Source organism: Streptopelia decaocto, assembly GCF_964273445.1.
Source record: "Streptopelia decaocto genome assembly, chromosome: 3".
Taxonomy (NCBI): Eukaryota; Metazoa; Chordata; class Aves; order Columbiformes; family Columbidae; genus Streptopelia; species Streptopelia decaocto.
In genome coordinates, this window is record NC_138656.1 from 114,389,754 (window position 1) to 114,410,696 (window position 20,943).

At 38.1% G+C, this 20,943-nt stretch overlaps 1 protein-coding gene across 2 annotated transcripts in view; it reads right to left on the reverse strand.

Moving 5' to 3' along the window:
* CD2AP (CD2 associated protein) overlaps positions 1-20,943 on the reverse strand; it is an 86,230-nt gene that overhangs the window by 6,421 nt on the left and 58,866 nt on the right. For both annotated transcript variants that reach the window (XR_014183794.1, XM_082049799.1), the window contains exons 8-13: positions 18,947-19,038; positions 16,595-16,699; positions 13,813-13,849; positions 13,381-13,443; positions 8,417-8,576; positions 6,552-6,694 (exon numbers count right to left, since the gene is read on the reverse strand). Coding sequence is in view for 1 of the 2 variants with exons in the window: in XM_082049799.1 (XP_081905925.1) it covers positions 6,552-6,694; positions 8,417-8,576; positions 13,381-13,443; positions 13,813-13,849; positions 16,595-16,699; positions 18,947-19,038 (600 nt within the window). In the remaining variant the exon portion in view is untranslated. The remainder of the gene's footprint in view (positions 1-6,551; positions 6,695-8,416; positions 8,577-13,380; positions 13,444-13,812; positions 13,850-16,594; positions 16,700-18,946; positions 19,039-20,943) is intronic.

Sequence of the window (20,943 nt, forward strand, 5' to 3'; positions counted from 1 at the left end):
GAAAGAACAGAACATATCTAAACTAATAATATAAGCAGTTCATCATGTTCATAACTGGACTTCTTAACAATTTCTCCACAAAAATAACAATAATACTTACCTGTGAACAGATGTGCAATGAGGTACGGTTTTTGATTTAAGCACTGACATAAGATTTTGGATACTATGTACAATTATACAACACAAATTCATTCGACTCATTTTAGAGACTCAAAATGTTTAACTAAAATACCACACAACATTTGCTGTGGGCATCAAAAGCAACATTCAAGGTTTGGGTTTTATTGTTGTTTAGGGGGGACTTATTTTGTTGTGGTTTTGTTTGTTTCTTTTGCAGGGGGTGGGGAGAAGAAGGAGGAGGATGGCATTGGGTTTTTCTTTGCAATCTCTGATTTTTACATAACATTATGATTTATCAATCAGAAGCTATGACACTTTCCTTATTTTTTCATTAATTTTGAAGCTACAGCAAGAAGTCAGTTAACAATAAAATAAAACAAAACAAAACACCCTAAGGATACTGAGCTAAGACCATTCATGACACTTGAGACCACTCATGACACCTTGTGTTTGGATGACTTAATCTGATAACTACAAGTTCTACTCAAGCCTAGTCAAAACTAATCTATACCTACAGGAATTAATTTTTGCACCGTTTAAGTGATTTTTATGTCTTCTACTCTGCAAAACTACCCCTGAAGTCCTTAAAATATTAACATCCTTTGGACATTCCTGAACTTGCCTACTTCTTCACCTGCTTCACCTGTTGGCTTGTTGAAATGCAAGCTCTTCTAACACCATCTGTTACCAATCAGGTTTGCTGCTTTTTAATGCTATTAAAGAGAATGTAAAGGCAGTGTTTTGTAAACATGTGATCATATTTGCAATGTAAAAAAGCGGGGAAGAAAAACAAAGTAGGAAGAAACAGAACAGTGATGAATGGCAAGCAGCTGATGGAAAAGAGGATGAGAGATAACTAACTATGAAGGTATTCCTGTTGTAGTCTGTGTCAATAAAATATTTAACTTACTAGAAGTCAAGCAAGAGTGACCAAGGGGTGTATCTTCATGTTCTTCACTCAATGGTCAGTAATCCCAGAGCACTAACCCATGCCAAAATGTAAATCGGGATTTACATTAGTTAGGCATAATCGAAAAAGTAACAAGAAGGCAGGAAAAAAATATATATACTTTTTTTCCCCCCATCTCAGAATTTTTGCCTTTAAATGATCCTTCTTTTGTCATTCTGCAGAAATGAAAAACTCACTTGGCACTAAATTTAAATAAAAATTGTAAATAGAGTTCCTATTAAGAATGTAATGCCAGCTCTTGTTTCCATGAATAAAGCAAACATCAGTGTGCTGGTTCTTCTAGGATCAAGTTAGTTTTCTTCATAGTAGTTAGAATCTTTTCTTATTAATAGCTAGCACGGTCTTGTGGTTTGGATTTAGTACATGAACAATGCGATAACAACTTCCTGTGCTCTTTCCAGTTGCTAAGCTGTGTTTTGGAGTTGGTATGAAAAGAAAGTGAGAACCCACGAATGTTTTGGCTGTTGCCAAGGAGACCGAGGCCCTTTTCCACTGTCCAGCTGCAGGGAGCAGCTGCGAAGGGGAATAGTGGGACAGCACCTAGATTGGCACCCAGGTTGGTCAATGAAATATTCCCTACCGTTAGTGTCATGCTCTGTATAAATCTCACGCCGGCGTTTCCAGTTGGTTGGTTCAGTACTTTGTTAGTTTTTGGCCTTTTGCTGTTCTGGCCTTTTTAGTGTTTTGTGATTTTTTGCTCTCTTGCTGGGATCGGCCACTCAGGACCAGGGTGCTCTCTTTGCCAGGACAGGCTGTTCGGCATTAGTGTGTTTGAGCACGAACTGCGGTCCAAGTCTCCGCTCCTCTGGGATCAGCTGCACGGGACTGGACTTCAGGAGCAATTGCCTTGTACATCAATTATATCTATCTATCTAGTTAGTAGTAATAATAGGATATTATTATTTTTCCCTTTTTGCTGTCTTAATAAACTGTTATCCCAGCCCATGAGTTTCTCCCTTTTTGACTCTCTCCCCCATCCCACTAGGGGAGTGGAGATGGTGAGTGAGCGGTTGCTGTGTTCCTAGTTTCTGGCTGGGGCTAAACCACGACAATAAGGCATACTAAGAATATTCAACACATATTAAGAAAAAGTGTACTTCTAAAAAAAAACCAAAACAAAACAAAAACAAAACAACCAACCAAACAACACAGTATTTGACAAAGCTTGAAGATGAAGACTGCTACAGTCTTGAACTGGATGTGATTTTAATATAGATGGCGGGATAACACTAAAGCCTGGGATTTTTTTCCTCTTTGTAAGAGCTTCTAAAGAAAACTGCTCCAACTGAGAGAATTGCTGAGCATTAAAATATTACAAGCACATTACAGTCAGAGGGAATTCTGACCATACTTGCAGTCTCCTTTTTACCGTTCCACTTTGTTGCTTTGGTACAGGGAAAAAAATTGAAACACAGGCTGGTGGGAATTAGGGCTTGTGGTTTTGGTGGTGGTGGTTTCGGTTTGTTGTGGGTTTGGGGGTTTGTTTGTTTTTCTTTTCAAACAGCATTCTTGGTTACTTTAGGAGAAAGTTTGGCCCCACTGAAACCAATAGAGGTACTGATGAAACCCACTGAAAGTTCACAATTTACACCCATTTCAATCAATAAAGTAATTTATCAATTAACTTTTTTACAGACAGTTTACGAGTTAAAGGAAATTCCATCACAGTGCCAAAAGAGCAACACTATACATCTGGGGATAAGTTAAGTAAAAAAATATTTTAAGGCAGAGAGAGAGCACCTTTTACTCTAGGAAGATGGGCTAAGCTTAAACAGTTTCTTAGGACAGACTATTAAAAATGTCTCTTCTGCAAGCTTAACATGGATCCATACATCGCAGAACCATTAGGAGCTTTAATAGACACAATTAGGTGAGACCTTTTGTTACAATCTGTGAATGCTTCAAGTGTATTCACAGCAGTTTGTCTTAAAAAGCCTTCACAAAAAGAAGCAAAGCTGAAAGGGTGTCTAAAGAAATTATGGTTGCGACATCTCATGCGGCTGGGGCTTAGAAATCCATAACAGAAGTGAAATGTATCCAATATTTTAGAAGACAAGAGTTCACATTAATCTGCAGAGTAAGAGCAGATGGCAGTACTTTTTCCTGTTACTCATCTTCCTGAGATCACACCCCCAAAATTTACGGGACAGATATAAGCTTTAGAATATTTAAATTTGCAGTTGAGCAATAGTTAGGTATTTGCTGCAATTACGCACGTGCCTAATAAGTGACTTTCACAAATACCGTTTTACAAGACTCATAGTACTAAACAAGCAACTATGCAACCCCTGGCTAATTTGTGCTACAGCAAGATAAGGCCATTTGACCTAAATACACCAGAAGTCCTACAGATATTGAACATATTTCACTATAAACACCAGGTTGGGCTAATCAATACCTGGACTGCGAAGTTTTTCCTTTTAGTTTTTAACCTCTACAAGTCCCTAATTTAAAAGTATACTTAAAATAACTCCTTGTTTAACAGTTAAGGAAAACAGGCATTCAAACAAACAAAAAAAGCATTTTAAATTGAAACCCAAAAGTTTTAGTATCAATAACTGCAACTGAAAATTACGTTTATGACGTTAAGAAGAGTCTATGTGTATGGCATAAAGCATTTGGATTTCCTTATAGATTGTTATCTTACCAAAATGGAGAAGGGTAGGGTAATTTCCTGACACGTAAGAAGGGAAACATGGCAAACAGGATAGGAAACAAAATCTGGAAAGAAAAGTCAAGGAGAGGAATGTCTAGAAAAAGATTCTGAACAAAAAAATTATTTTACAAAGCAGGAAAAAGAAACATTTGTAGAAGAAACAGAATCGCTTTACATGTTCAGCATGCTAGAATTACAGCTTTAGTCTTTTACAACACTTTCATTCTAATTGAACAGAGAAACATTTACGTAATTTTTCAAATAAATCTTCAAGAGGAGGTACTTCCACATGATCAATGTTTCTGAATGTTTTTGAGTATTTCTCCTTATCTGATGGCTGGGGGTGTAATTTTGTTATAGGGTGGGTTGTTTTTACTTATTGATACAGAATATTTACAGCTTCTCCTTGGGATAAATCGGTGGCTCAACCTACAGCGCACATCATGGCCAAACTAAGTTGCAAAATAACATAAGACCTGTACTTAAAGATATTGGTTTTCTAAAAATTCATTCACTTCAGGTTCTCAATCTAAAGGGGGAAGGGTGGGAAGGGGAAAGAAGGAAAAAGAAAAGACACTCCGGCAATGCAGTTGTCAACCCCAGCCATACATTTTCCCCCATGTTTTAGTATCTATTCTAGTTCTCATAAGATTAAACACTCTTAAACTTCATATATGGACCTAAAATCTTTGTGGTTTTATATAGTCTTAGCTGCTGCACAGAGTAGTATGTCTTTAGCAGCACAATTTATACACAGACGTAAACATGAGATTCATTAATTTTAATGGCAGGAGTTTGGATTAGTCCTTTTTCACAAGAGTAGCAAAACTATTTGCGACTTACGTGGTTCATTTTAAATAAGGGTAATTTCACATAACAGAGGATTTTTGAAGCTTTCCCTCAAGAGCTGCATCCCCATATGGACTGATGGAGCCTCCACCACTTGCTCTGCACCAAACCAGGACCACTGAACACACCTCCCCTCTTCTTTGTTATGCACCCCTGTCCCTGCCCCATCTAGGGATTAAAATCCCCGGTTTCTCCATGAGCCTGTAAAATCTCATGCTAGCAAATCAGAATATATTTTTGTTTCCCAAAAAAAATCTCTATAAAATTAGGTTTTGTATATATATGTATATATATGAATATCTACTATCACAGCTACCCTGTTTCCCCAAAAATACAACCTACCCCAAAAATAAGGCCTAGCATGATTTTTCAGGATTTTTGAGGATGCTCAAAATATAAGTCCTATTCCAAAAATAAGCCCTAGTTATGGTTCATTTAATAAAAAAGCAATTTAAATAGTGTCCAGGCAGCTATATATGTAAAAAAAGTAAAAAGTTTTGAAGCAAAAATTCATATAAGACCCCATCTTATTTTTGGGGAAACAGGGTATGTCGCCATTCTGGTTATCAAAGATGCCAAGACAATTGCAATGAAATTGCAATTGGGGATAAATGACATTATGCTACACTGTAACACATCTAGCATAATCCTAGAGATTAACACGTGAGTAGTAGGACAAGGTTCACGTTTTTAACACTAGGTTGTGCATTGCTCTTCCAACTCTCAGCTTACTTTGGCCTGAAAGTGTTTCTCCCGTACTCTCATTCAAACTCAACTTTAAATAGAGAAAAGAGTTAAACTGCCAATTCAAAACCTTTAAAACAAGGCATATCACAGCACATGTATAGATTTTACTGGGGAATTAACATAAAAATAGCTTATAAATACTTTAGGGTAACACTGAAAGTATTCATAATATTTCCAGGGTATTTTAATACCCGCTGAAGTCCAGCTTTCTCATACATGAACCAATCTGTCCTCATACAGAGCATTTTAGCTTAGAAGCATTTTTAAAATGCTTAACAGAAAAGTCAGGAGTACTCTTTTCTATCCATAAACTGCTTTAGTTTTTAATGCATTATTTTTATCTCCCAGGTGAACTTATTACACTTTAGGACCAACTAGTCTACAACCTAAATATCCTAGTTAGCCTAAAAAAAAAAATAAGTTATACTATTTTAAAATGTATTATTACTAAAACCTTTTCTGAGGTGAAAGGTTGCATTTGAGCTATGCGAGCCAAACACTGCAGGTACAATTCACTACAGTTTTTTCTGCAGTGTTCAGTCCTACAATAAAAATAAAGGCGAGTTGAGGACAGGAATCAGTTGCGCTGTCAGTAAAGGACAAAAGTTACCTATATAATAGCTCGGAGAGCCTGATCAGTGTGGTTGCTTTAACCAATATCAAGGTTTTTACTGGACAACTTGAGATTTAGAGGTGCCAGGGTTGGCTCAAGGCACAGTGCGCAAAGCCATGAGCATGAAAAACAAGTGATATACCATGCTGGCCCAAATTTAAGGTAAAAGCACTACTAAAAATACACAAGTTAGCTAGAAAAGCAAAAGTTATCTGAAATGCAAGAGCAGAACAAACAGAACTGGTCAGTAAAAAAAAAAACAATTAAAAAAAAAAGCGAGATAAAAGTCACAGCAAAAAAATGTGCTTTTGAGTTAGAAGAACAAACCGTTACCTACATTCCTCCCTTCCCATTATCTGTTACAACACGGAGCTCATCAGCTGCCTCCAAACAGCCTCCTGACATCCGCTGCATCGCATGCTGACTCTCATCTCCAGTTACCTACAGCAGTTCTACAGAAATGGAGATTTTCCTCCTGTACCAGAATAATTGCACTGTGGCATTTTGAGTAAATCACTTAAAAAGCTTATTTTAACCCTGTAAAACACCGCAATCCAAACAGAAAGACCTAAAAAGATGTTTTATTCTTTTCTTACCTGATTCTTTAGGGCTCTTTACCACAAGCGAATCTACCTCTACTGATTTTGGTCTAAGTGGTAACGGTTCAGAGTCTAACTTTGGTTTTGCTACTGGCTCAAATTCAGATTTCGGTCGAAGAGAAACAACCTCCCCGTTAGATCTGTATTAAGAAAAAAAAAAAGATGACAAGACATACTTAAAATCAAGTATTTCGGAGAGCAATTCCAGTCCTAGGAAAAGCCAATTCTGTTCCAGCTTTTGCAGAGATGTCAAACGTGTACAATCCCCTTGGAAAAATTATCCAAAACTTCTACTTCAAGGCACATTTTGGCACTTAAATCTAAAATATTACATTTCAGTGCAACAGAGAACATGAGAGCTGAGTAGCACCTGAGTAATATCTCTTGAAATATTCAGAAATAGGCTTCCTGGCATCAAAATCATCTTATATAGAAAAAAAGCTGCCAAGAACAAGCTATTTCTTTCTGGGTACAGAAGTATATTGTATATATGGTCTTTATTCTGCCACGCATTCTTTGCATGTCTGGTCACATCATCCAGGGACAAAAAAAATAACCTCCCAACCAAACCAACAAAAATAGAACGGATGACACTGTCATTTACAATTCTTGCCATCATTTATGTCACAGCATAAAAATAAAGTATATAAATGGACCAGCTGCCAGCTTCATTGTGTCCCTGTCATTAACTCATCTCCCAAATCCTTTATTTGAAAGTTTTATTGCAGTAGAGGAAGAGAGAGCAGCCTTATCTTTCTAGAGCAATGTTAAACTTTCAGACATTTAAACGTACTTCAATACCCCTAAGATCTAAAGTTTTCAGTTATTAAAGGACCACAGTTTACTACAGACCTCTATTTACTGCACATGTGTAACCCTTTATATCCATAATTATTTTCTAAACTGAGGAAGGGGAAATTCTGCTCCTGTATTTGTACCAGGTCAAGTCCATCACGACCTTACGTTCTCATGGTTCTTTCAAATCAAATAAACATCCCAAAGGGACAGTTATCCATCAGTAGTTTATTTACAGTTTTGGGTAAGGATCTAGCCAATATTTTGATGGAGGACAAAAGGGAAACTGCATGTGGGGCATTGTATCAACGCAAATTCGTCTTAGTGAAACACTATAAATAACTGATTCAAACTCATGTGAAAAGAAAAAAAAGTGAATCTAAAAGAAAAAATGAGCAATTATTTGTTATTACCTTCCCTATTTGTCCAGTTACTCAACTGAGAATACTCAAGACAGATTATAGAGACTGGACGTGGTTCTGTAATAAGTGTTTTCACCCCCAGAAGAGCACGTGACCTACAATAAGAACCTTTGGCACAGGTACTAACTGTGCGCAGCTCTTCCTTTCCATCTGTCTTACTCCATAGAAAGTCTTGGAACCCTGAATGCTGATGCACCTCAAATCTTAGGCGTTTTTTTCCAATACAATAATAATTCTCAAGTACAATAATTCTCAATATATGAATATGGATATGGCACCCTGCATATATATAGATCTATATATGTATAGATATATATTTTACACCATAGCTACTGTAGCTATGACTTTTTCACTATGGAGCAGGCTTAAAGCAAATCAGCCCACAGACTTGTACCTTCATCTGCTGCATGGTTAGTTATGTTGTAATACTTACTCCAAGATGGATTCAACCTCTTAAAGAATTTGAAAATTATAAATTCATATTGTTGAATATTTGGAGAACCACGACACTGGTAGGTGTAGGACAAAATTGATCCTTGCATCCTTTTCGCCCTTAAAACACACGTTTCCTCCTACCTCATCCATGAAGGAAAACAGAACAACAAATAAAATATACTTGGTGTATATGAGTTAAGTTATACTAACTTGGATGTAGATGACGGCAAAACAGGTTTCTCTGGACGTTTAGGGTGCAGAATCCCTGCTCTCAGTAAGCTGTTCGTCTTGCTTGGAGGAATAGGCTTCTTGGGTGGTACTTGAGGAGCCTGTGGCTTCAAAGGCTTCTGATCCAAAGCTCCTTTTTCATCTGACAAAATAATTCACAGTAACATTTTACAAACTCATGTTGTGTAGAGTTCTTACAGTGCTAATCCATTAGAAAGCAACTGCTGTCAGAAATACTTCCTTTGAAGATCAAATAAAAGAGAAAAATAGATATGCAAGTGCATAAGTGATAACTTATCAAAACACACAAACTACTTACCAAACTTAAAAAAAACATTATGTTGGAGTAAGCAAAATGTCTTTCTACTGACAAGAAAGAGTAGTAAGAAATCATGGATTTACATTCTTGCCCTGTGTATAAAAGAACCAAGAATCTCTTTGTGCTGCTGCTATTGCTTTCCCTTTTCTATGAAATCCCCTTATTTCCTCTTAAGGAAGCAGGGTTGTTTTTTTATTTTGTCATAACTATACTTCTTCCATACACACAAAACACCATAATTATCTAGGGGAAAAATGAATATTTAGCTGAATAACTGAATTTATTTTAGATAGAGTCTATCTTCCTACAAACTCAAGATAGAAACGAAGTGTGGGTAATCAAACAAAGAAAAGTTATATTTATTGTTGTATGACTGCACGACCTAATTGAATATTGTCCAGAGAAGCTGAAAAGATACTGAAAAAGTCAAATTGCTTCACAAATGCTAGTTGAATAGTCTTCAACCTATGTTCCCTAATCTGTGGGATATCCAGAGCACATCTACTTTTCCTTGTACAACTATGATACAGCTCAGTCAGGCATGCATAAAGCACTGAGGATTTAAAGATCATTGTTAGGTTACAGTAGGAGTGTCACGAAATATTACACGGAGGCACCCCGAGGTTAATTTAAGGGACAACAGAGTCCACAACAACTTTTATTAAACCAGTGAGAAACAGGGTTTTAGCACTCCACAAGTGACTGAAATACAGGTTCAGATATCAGTTGAGGAAATAATTTGAAGGGGCAGCAACTAATACAACAGGCGGTCCACAGTGTGCATGCACGTGGCTGCACCAAAACAATGCCGGAGCCAGCCTTGGGTCCCGGGGAAGCACACACTTGCCAAACACGGTGCAGGATTATTTTTTAAAAGAGATGCACGTACTCGTAGTGAGTACGGGAAGTGTGCACTCGCGATTCCGCGAGGGTAATACACTCGCAATTGTGCGAGGAAATAATTTACTTACACGTGCCAGTGTGCATGGAATCCTACACGTGCTTATGTGGAAGCACGGGAGGAAAATACACTCGCGGTTGTGCGAGGGGCTCTCGGCGGCCACTCGCGACTGTGCGAGGATCAATTTAAAGTACCTGTGCAAATGTGCACGGGAAATACATGTGCAAATGTGCACGGAAAGTATAAATATGCTCGCAATCCGCGAGAAGTTTTACTTACACACGTGGCGGCGAGGCAAGTGGAGTCTCCATCCCGGGGAGCGGGGGGGGCCCGTGGCTCCCGGCGGCAGTGGCCAAGCTCGTGCTCCGAGGGACCCGCACAATGGGCGGAGTCGCCGACGAGAGTCCCATTTTTATAGGCTGATCAGATCTGACCTGTAGGCATTCTAGAAGCTTCTCTGCACCCCCACACTGGAGTGGGTGCCCCTGAAGCCTCCAAAACATCCCCCACACTGGCCGCAGGCACCCAGCGGCTCAGTGGCACCTCGGCACTCCCTTCTCCTAATGGCCCTGGCCAGGGTGCTCTGGGGCCAAACAAAAGAAGCTGTTAGCCTCAAGTACCAGAGAAAGAGGGAGATGCGCCCACTCCTTCCAAACTGAAGGGGGGGAAGGGGAAAGAGGGGGGTTGCATTCCACCACAAGGAGTTACAGTCTTCTACAGTTAAGTCAGTAAATCAATAAACTGGGATGGAGAGAATGATCTTCACTTTTTGTTCCACCCCCATTCTCTCCTCCTACAACTTTGCTTTTAACCAAGCATTGGCCTAACATAAAATGTTTACAGATGCTATCGGTTTGGGGGTAGGGTTCAAAACTTGGTTCAGCTCCATCTCAGCCAAGTGCTTTAATTGCCAGGTCTACAACTAGCCATTAAGAGTTAGGGTTATTCAGCTTGGAGAAGAGAAGGCTCCAGGGAGACCTTATTGCAGCCTTTTTGTACTTAAAAGGGGCTGAGAAGAAAGATGGGGACAGACTTTTTAGCAGGGCCTGTTGTGACAGGACAAGGGGCGACGGTTTTAAACTAAAGGAAGAGAGATTCAGGCTGGACATGAGGAAGGAATTTTTTTACAGTGTGGGTGGTGAGAGCCTGTCCCAGGTTGTCCAGAGAGGTGGTGGATGCCCCATCCCTGCAGACATCCCAGGCCAGGCTGGACGGGGCTCTGAGCAACCTGAGCTGGGTGAAGATGTCCCTGCTCATGGCAGGGGTTGGACTGGATGAGCTTTGAAGGTCCCTTCCAGCCCAAACTATTCTACAATTCTACGACTGACTCCCTTTGGACAAGTCCTGTAGCTGTTGAGTGTCAGCTCTCCAGCCCTAAAATGGGAAAACACCAATTTTTTTCCCCACAGGAATACTTGGAACTAAGCAGATCATAGAGATTCTTCAGCAAAAAAAAGCATTATCCAGGGCAGAACTGTCTTCCTGCTTTGGGATGTCTGAACCTTAGGAGGAAACATGAACACCAAAAAAAATCCAACTTTAAGTGGTTTGTATCTCCTTCCCGTCTCTCTTAGTATTGAGTTAAAAAAATAAAATACTGAAAGTAGAGGAAGGTTTTTGCCACACGGTGGTGCTGACTGTCCTGTGTAAAAACAGCCCGTCAACAGGGCTAAGTCGCTTCTGCCCACTGATATATATGCAAGATTTAAGTTTTACATGGCCAACAGCAGTCGGTATTACTGAAGATCAGCTCGTTTTATTTTATCTACGCTGAGCACAAGTAGAAAATTAAGCCTTTTGTTTTCAAGAATAAGTGAGTTCCTAAACAGGGCAGAGAAAATGCTGTCGTCAAGTCGCATTCCTGAATCATCATGTGTCAGTCGTCCCTTCAATTACTCCCACTCAAAATCTGAATATAAAACCCAAACACAACTAAGTAGAAAAACTTAATACCAAAAGTCAAGATTCACCATGAGCACAGAAACTGGACAATTGTCTTGGACAAAATGGCAAGCTGCTTTTTCAGCTTTTGCTCCGCAATGAAAAAGATCAGGGTTGGCTAAAAATGAGCAGTTAAGTAACGGAAATACAAATACTAATCTAAATACATCTACACAGGACAAAAATTCCTACATGATACCACTAAGTGTCCTTCACTACAAATACAGAAATACTTATAGGAGTACTGCTTTGAAGCTTTGATTGCAATGAAAGTCACACTTATTATTTCTCCTAAAAGGCATAAAATACTTAAATGGTTTGATGTTGTGTGATTAGAGCTGCTCGATTATGTATTTTAACTAATTACAGCACGATTTCATACTTCACGGATTTAATCACTATATCAACATGGTTATTTTTCCACAAGTAAAACTGCACTGATAAATGGGCATTTCTTCTAGTAACACACTACTGCTATCTGAGTAATTCACTTTTAAGACTCGACCTTCAACTGGATACAAGAAAATTTTCCTCCATCATTTCCTGTATCACAGGAAAGGACAGTTCTTTACCTCACTTAATTTTTCAGAAGCTTTCATGTTCCTAAGCATTTTGGATACTGTCGCTTAATATTCTTCTTCCTATATTTCTCCACAAATAGTTAACTCAACTACACAAAGGTTAACACCATAGTACCAACAGAACCAGTCTAAAGTTAAACTTACTTCAGTTTAATTAAACTTCTAAAGAGCCAAGTGATCAAAACTTCTAAAAATCATACAGCTGAAGATACTGTTCCAACAGATAAAAACTAACTTGTTTGCTTGCATGTAGAGGTGACACAGCTGATTTTAACGCATATTCTTCATATGAAACACCTGAAAACATGCTCTATTTAATATATGGATTATAAAAACCACCCAGGGAAGACAAGGAACCCATTGATCAGGCTCACTTGTTGGAACGTTGCTTAGCCATGGTCAGCCACAGTTCAGTATTCACAGAATAGAGCTTGGTTTTGTAATATGCTTTTGTCAGTAATACCAGAATTTCTTCTTGAAGACCCAACCAGCATGTTTGTTTAAGCTTCTGACTTTCAACACAGTCAAAACAGTGAAACAGTTCGACTTCGCAAGTCTTTCAAATACGGAAAACAAGTGTTTCAGAAATGTCTTTGGGTGATAATAGTAGCTTTACTTCAGAGAAAACAGGTGTCCTTTAAATTTGAGGAAAAAAAGTGGTAAATATCTGCAAATTCTGTGGAACCAGAAAACATTGCATATAGCAAGAGTTAACAGGACAAGAAATCTCAATTTCTGAGCATCGTGACAGTTAACATCTGTATAAGGACTGTTGTAACTGGTCTGTGTATTTCTTTCTTTTCTTTTTGTTTCCATCAGAGACTGATTTTGGCCAAAACATTAAGCAGCAGCAACAAATGTTTTCATTTCTAACAACTTACTATTCAAAACTGCCGTTACTATCACAGAACTATGGTTAAATGAATTAAGAAGCAACTATGTTATTATGCAGTGAGATAAATGTTTCAGAATTTAATGTAATAAACAAGAAATACACATTTTGTAAAAGTGTAGTTGTTGTCCTAATCACTCCAAACACATTTCCATAACACCACAGACACAAGAATTAGAGTAGATAGTATCAAGAGAATCTGTAATGATGTTTGTCAAACACACATCTACTGCACACAACAGCCAAGCTCAAAACAATAACTCATTTACAAAAGCATAGTGTGAAATTCACTGTGAAGAAAACTGGTCTCACCTTTTTCTTCAGGCCTCAAAGAAAGGAATTTCTTCTCTCCAGTTGGCAATTCAGGCTTTGGAGCTGAAAAGCAAACACAAACCATAGACATTTCTCAAAGAGCTTTAATTATCTTAGTCTAAAAATATGATATACACCAATTTGTGTTTATACTTTCTCCTTTGCAAGGGGCACAATACCATTTTTAAACACTTGAGTCCAGTAAATTGTAGGCCTGGATTATAACATTCCCAAAGTGGGCTCCAGCATAATTTGGGGAAATATATAGCAGCAGCAAAATAAATAAAGCATAAATGTAACCTCAAATGGTGACTACGAGTAGCTGCATTGCTAGGAAATACAAGCTACTTCTGAATTTTCTTTTGAAGTCATGCACTGCTTCTGAAATTCAATATTTCCTCATACAAGTACCACCATACATATAGTACATACCTGGAGCTTTAACAGGAGGTGGAGGTTTCTTTGGCTTCTGTGAAATAAAAAATAAAGTCTAATAAATAAACAGATATTCTCTATTGAAGACAGACTTATTTGTGTTTTGTTTTATATATTTTCCAATGTCTAGCCTGTTTACTAGCAGACGTCAAAGCATTTCACAAAGGAGGTAATCAACTCACATACAAGGAACACAGAGAATTCCAGTGATTCCTCTGATATCTCCCAGACAACCAAGTGCAAAACCAGGAACAAAATGCAGGTTTCTTCAAATCTCAGATCAGTGCTGCAGCAACGTGCATAAGCAGAGGTACAAAGAGCTAAAAATGAAGAACTTTATCTTTTCTAGTCCAAATAATTGTTCCAGTTGCACCTATTTTAATTGTAAGCTAAATATCAGCAGAACTTTTTTGATTGACTTTTAAATTACAATATTGTCAGACAAAAAGAAGAGTTATCAGTGTTTGCAGCAAACAGTGCGGTTGCATGAAAAACACTATTCTGAGCTTCTTTATTACTGTATATTTAAGTGGGGAAAGGTGCACGAACTGCTCTAAGCCATTAAAAAATGCACAAAGTGTTATGGTGTCACAATTTGTAGACTGAAAATAATTCTATTTTAAAATGCGGTCACTTATCACTTTCCTAATAACTAATAAAATTGAATTTGAATCTCCATCCTGTTGAAGCAGTACTGGCAGCTCTCAGGACAGACACCTCGAGCCACTTCATCCTCAGAATCTGATTCATTAAAATACTCTAGAAGAAGCATCTTTGCAGGAAAAACACTGATCACAAAAGCCTACAAAAAACCCTATTCTTTATGCAAGTGCTGTTGAAGTTGTACAGCCCCTCCACAAATTCGTTGTAGTGGGTATTTTGGAAACAGTTGCTATGGGTGGATTTCACTTCTGTGCCCCTATTGCTATTCCGTAAGTTCTTAATGCAGGAAGATTTTGTTCTGGCAAATGAAACGTTATTAAGCAAGCATGAAAACCCATAATAAATGTCTTTGTCTAGGTTCAGAGAAGGAAGAAGCTACAGAACTTAAGTAACAAGACAGTATCTTCTTTTGTTTCTGAAAAATACATTATCCAGCTGTGCAGCACTCTGCCTGCGTCAAAAGCGTAACACTGAGAGTTCAGCATCGCTTACAGTTACATGACACTGATTTGTGTTTTTGTTAAGTTGATATCAAATAGCTGATTATAATTATCCGCCACCCAATGCCCTGAACTCCAAAGCTGCTCAGTACAAGGTGAATCCCTGTACTGAGACATACTACACAAAGCAGAATAAAAGATCAAAGCAAGGTCTGACTATAGGAAACACTGTTTATGGTAAAAGAATATTGTCTTTTCCCTCTCAAGGGAGCAATTCTGTATTGTGAAACAGTGGTACTACCCACCCACCCCTCAAACCAACTAAGACATTTGTTACAGCGTCTACACCATTCTTGCAAAGCTGAGAATAGAAATGAAAAGAAAACAATGACTTGGAGTAATTAAACTTGCTGGGTATGTAAAGCAACTGTGGTTAAATGCTAAATGAATAACAATCTCTGTCAGCTCATATCTAGCAATCCCCATGTCCAGACTAAATGGCACTAAATCACTAGGAAACTCTGAGATGCTGAGACACAGGTGTCTACATTTACATGTTCTGATCTGGAGATGAATTCATCCCATCTTTGGATGACATACGTTTGTGAATTAACACAACCATCTTTGCTACACAAACTTGCCAGAACCAAAATATCACACTAACCTCCACAAAAAAAAAAAAAAAAAAAGAATAAAAATTACAAGCCCAGGGAGTGCCACATGAAAACGTGGATTCTGTAGGTTCACACATGAGATGGTGGAAAAAAATATATATATATTTCTAGATCCCCCGCAAAGATTATCCTCCACACACTGCAACCCACTGGCAAGTCTTAACATGGAAAAATCCCAGGTGCTCCCATAGGGTCATTCAACATCTTGCAATTATTGTTACTTAAAAAACTACAGATTGAAGAGACTGATTGCTTATCCCTTTCAAAGCAGTAAGTGTCTAATTTAGTATTGAGTTACACACAACCCATGTTATCAGAAGTATATCCTTTTCTATATGTGTGGAGTGGAGCATCTCCCTTTTGAGGAAAGGCTGAGGAAGCTGAGTCTCTTTAGCTTAGAGAAGAGAAGACTGAGGGGTGACCTCATTAATGTTTACAGATATGTAAAGGGTGAGTGTCATGAGGATGGAGCCAGGCTCTTCCTGGTGACAACCAATGATAGGACAAGGGGTAACGGGTACAAACTGGAACACAAGAGGTTCCACTTAAATTTGAGAAGAAACTTCTCAGTGAGGGTGACAGACACTGGAACAGGCTGCCCAGGGAGGTTGTGGAGTCTCCTACTCTGGAGACATTCAAACCTGCCTGGACACCTTCCTGTGTAACCTCATCTGGGTGTTCCTGCTCCGGCAGGGGGATTGGACTGGGTGATCTTTTGAAGTCCCTTCCAATCCCTGACATTCTGTGATTCTATATGACCTACTCACCCTCATTAATTACAGTTAATCTAGAAAAGCATGTCTCAGTTTAATTTTTAAGTAGTTTAACACAAACATTAACCTTTAAATCATTCTGCTTTGTTAGTGCTAATTCTAGATAAAGTAATAAAATGCCACGATTGTATTAATATTTTAAGCAGCATAACATGCTGTGGAGTCTCTTATTCATTGCACTTCCGTCAATACTTTCTTGTGATACTGCATAATACGCTTAAGAACTTACAGGGAAGTCTTTATCAGACTCTTGTATTTGAACAGCAAAATTATCTGGGAAGACTCCTTCTTTACCATTGAGTTCTCCTTTCCACCAGCCTGGCTCTCCAGTGTCCTAAAACAAATAACAGGACATTTCAATCAATATTGACTTCTTCTTCCCCAGAACAGATACAGTTACATTAATAAGATTTTTGCTCTTACCCATAATATAAAATAATTGTTTGTTTGAAACACCACATTTATAAGAGGAACACTTTAGCCACCTTAGCAAGGGAAAACAGCTACAGGTTTGGTCACTTTGTTTTCTAAAAAGCAGGATACGAAATCATATTACATCATATGTAAGATAAGGGTATAAAGATAAGGTCTGCAAGGGGAAGGAAAGTACATAAAACCAGCTATAACCCAGTGCACAATATCCAACATTCTAAACACACAATTCTACTTAATAAAAGTGATTCTGATGTGATTGATCAGGTCCACTGGTCTGCAAAGGGTGAGGCAGCAAGAGGATACACCCTACTGAGGAAACAATAACCGCATTAAGACATAAGGAAAAAAAGAATTATAGAGAATTATTTCAGTGGCACAGAAATCCATTAACAGGATCTTACTGGATCAAGGGCTCAGTTTGTCTGTAACAGAAAGTATGAAGTTTTTAGAGTATTTTAGCAACATAAATACAGTTTTCCCCTGGGCCTTAGGTCCCAAATACTGTACATGTCACTCCCCCACACAAGTCCAATGTCAATATGTGTCACTGTCTGCAGCACAAACAGTTCATCCCAAAGTTCTGTACACAACAAAACTCAGCACTCGGTTCAGCTGAGACACTGAACAGGTAAAGGAGCAGGGGGGGAAATAAAATATAAAATAACTTTAAAAAAATCCCACCTCATATTGAACTAAAGGAGGAACAAGAAGGAAAAAAGACCTGAAAAGGTGATTAGCACTGAAAGTAAAAGTTTGCTAAAGTTTTCTTTCATTTCTCCCTCTGTCAACCCTTTCAATTAAGTACCATAGAGTCCAATTTCTGAACAGTTTGCACTGAAGAATGGAATAAGACATCTATTGCTAAATTTTCTTTAGACAGAAAGTCAGAGACAACTCCATGGAAAATGATCACATGGAGAACAAACAGAAAATAAATGGCCAATGGACACGATTTACACAAAGTGCCTGTGCTAAAAGAAAAATATCTTAACACTTTCCAATCCCTAACATGCTGTGATTCTGTGACTTGGCGAGATCAAAACCACGGCCTGAGTCATCACCTGACAGTTACATCAATAGACTCAGACTTCAAATGATGGTTTTATGGAAGGGAAGCTCTGCTCTGGATAACTCTTCTTTGCTCCAGTTTGGACCTGCATATGGCTTGGGTAAACTGGTTTACAAAAAGGCAAGAGATTCAGTGAAGAGAATCCTCTATGACAAGGGCTGTGGCACTTTAAAAAGCACCTTCCATAACTGCTCTTTTCCACCATGATCACAATCAATAATACTGATAATATCATTTTTCTTGTCAAGAAAAAAGCCATCTTGTCCACAAACTTACAATCCTCCTAAAGAAAAGTGTTGCTTTTCTTCTGCAACTATGTGAAAGCCGAAAACAAATAAAGAAACCTTCAATTTTTTTTAGGGAAGCCATTCTTTAATATAGCAGCATATAAACGAACACAGGCTGTGGAGTACTGCAGGGAGCTTAAATATGGGTAGGTTCATTTCTTGTTTAAAACCCTTTCTGCAACAAGATGACCTTCCAAAAAAGTGTTTTCAATATTCAACACAAATAGGAACATTCAATTAAATAATCATGTTTCTCTGAATAGCCAGACAGTATCATTAAGTTCTGTGTGGTTATCCTGAAACACAAAGTGTCTCTAACACCTGGACTTCATTCTCCTACTGGAACATTTTCCCATTTTTTTTGCCACAATACCTACATCAAAATCAGTAAAGCACAGGTCTTAATTTCTCACCTTTTGACAGAATAATATTTGCCAACCATCACCCATAGGTCAGCCTGATATATCACCAAATATCCCTTTCTCTGAAGGAAAAAGGGATATTTGCAAAGCTTTTCCAGTTTCCTCACTGCAAAGACATTTGGCACTGGGTACATACTGATCTGATGGCCTTTCAGGAATCTAAGATAATTCCCCACTCTGGAATGATGTTTAAGGACCTCTGTATCTCCAACAAGTAAAGGGCAAAGAGTTGACCCTCACATGAAAAAAATCAGTCTACGGGAATATCTACTCCAACAGAGTCTCCTGCTTTCACATTTTGCATATCACCTACCTGTACAAAACCCACAGAAGCTGATTACATGGTTAAAGCAGAGTGAACATCTTACCTTACTGATTATTTGAATGATTTCACCTTCTTTAAAGCTGAGTTCATCATTCGAGCCTTCGTAGGAAAATATTGTCCTGCAATATTCCTTTGCTGAAACAAAGCAGCACAATTACCACACACTTGCATACTATGGGCAGTAACATACATGAAAGGAGAGCTCAGAAATTGTCACTATAACCCTACTTTCCTTCTAGACCAGCCATGTGAGACTGCTTTACAAATGTTCACTGAGTCATTCATACCACAAGAAAAATAAGATTATATATTTACAGAGCGATAGCAATGAATCTTTGTGAAGTCAATAGTTTAAGCTCTAAAACATTTTTTCCACAACAGCAACTTAATTCAGGTACTGTGACTTCAGAAGGAGAAGGGAGAAGCCTACTCAATTAAAATCATAGCAGCCTATCTCTCCCCATAGCATTATATATTCAATGTTGAGCTACTTCAGACAAAAATAGTTTCAAATTTTTATTGAGAGTTTACATATTTTCTGAAAATTGACCTAAATTTCAAATATGCAATCCTAATCAAATACATGCAACTGTTTCAAGGGACATACTTCATTAACACATATAATTACAGAAACTTCAAATACCAAAGTAGCACATGTGCTGAAATTTTGCAGTGAAATCAAGTAACCCAAGCAAAGGAATTCCTTGGCCAAACACATGAAAGCAGAGCCCATCTGAGTGATCAACTCAGACAGTCACAGCCTCTCCTTCCAAAAGAAGAAAGAAGAATTTCTTTCTTTCCATTTGGTACAGTTCAATAACTAATCCATTTAAAATTGCGCTAAAGATTTCAGGTGAAAAAGCAGGAGGATTTGTTTTCCTTCCTTTCCCACACTAGAATAAAAACAACATCAGAAATGCCAAAATACAGCAATACAGAATCTTAACTGCAAAACAATTTTTGCACCTTTTTTTTTTTAACCCCAGCACAATTTAAATTAATTAGCAGATAAAAAGGCTGTATTTCTGCATCTGACAGAATGAGGAGGAAGCAAACAAAAAAGACTCTAATTTGCTGCCACAACCTACTGGGTATTTGGCACTGACAACATGCACAAGTGAGCAGCTGGATCAGCCCCAGTGAGAGCAGCACAACATCAAATCATAACTCATAAATGAGTTGCAGTTGAATCTCTTTGTTGCTGTTATTTTTTTTTTAATTAATACAGAAATCTTTAGTTAAAAACTGCACCAATTGTATTCTTAAATAAAAACCTACCTTGGTCAGCGACAATGACTATGTTACAATACAAAAGTAAGCCAAGTTTAAGAGATACATAGAGAGATATCTGTATAGATATATATGTAGATATGTAACCACATGAGTAATCATAAGTACAAGAACACGGGTTATTTTACTGCCTTATCTAGTGATCAAAAATGTTCAACTATAGACTGACTGTTATGCTTCAATAACTCTTCACAGAACATAAGAACCATGTCAGGGAGATGCATGAAAACAACCAACAACAACAAAAATCAAGGGAAGAGGGGGAAAAAAAAAAAGGGAGGGGGGGGGAAAGGAGAGCGGGAACAAAAAATATCAACAGGTGCACTAACTAAAAATAACTATCAAATTTCAGGATTTTTATGAATAAGTGTAACACAAGTGTATTATATTTCTATACCTCCTGTGTAAAAATACATGCATTTCCTTACTACCTGGGGATTTGGCCAGTACAGATGAACTGCACAATCCTTCCTTTCCCCTCCTCACATACACCAAGTCCCGTAACAGACAGAAAACTGGGCCAGAAATGGAATGTTTCACCCTCCCCCAGGAGGCTGGAGATGAGGAGCCTTCCAGACCACTGAGCTTCCCAGATGTGCAGCCCCAGCACTCAGCACCACCCCAGAAATCCAGCCACAAATGTTAAGAACATGTACAATTTTCCACATCAGCATCTTATTTTCGAGCACTTAAATTTAAGACAGTATTTACAAAACAGTAAATCTGAACTTCAGTAAATATTTTTAATAA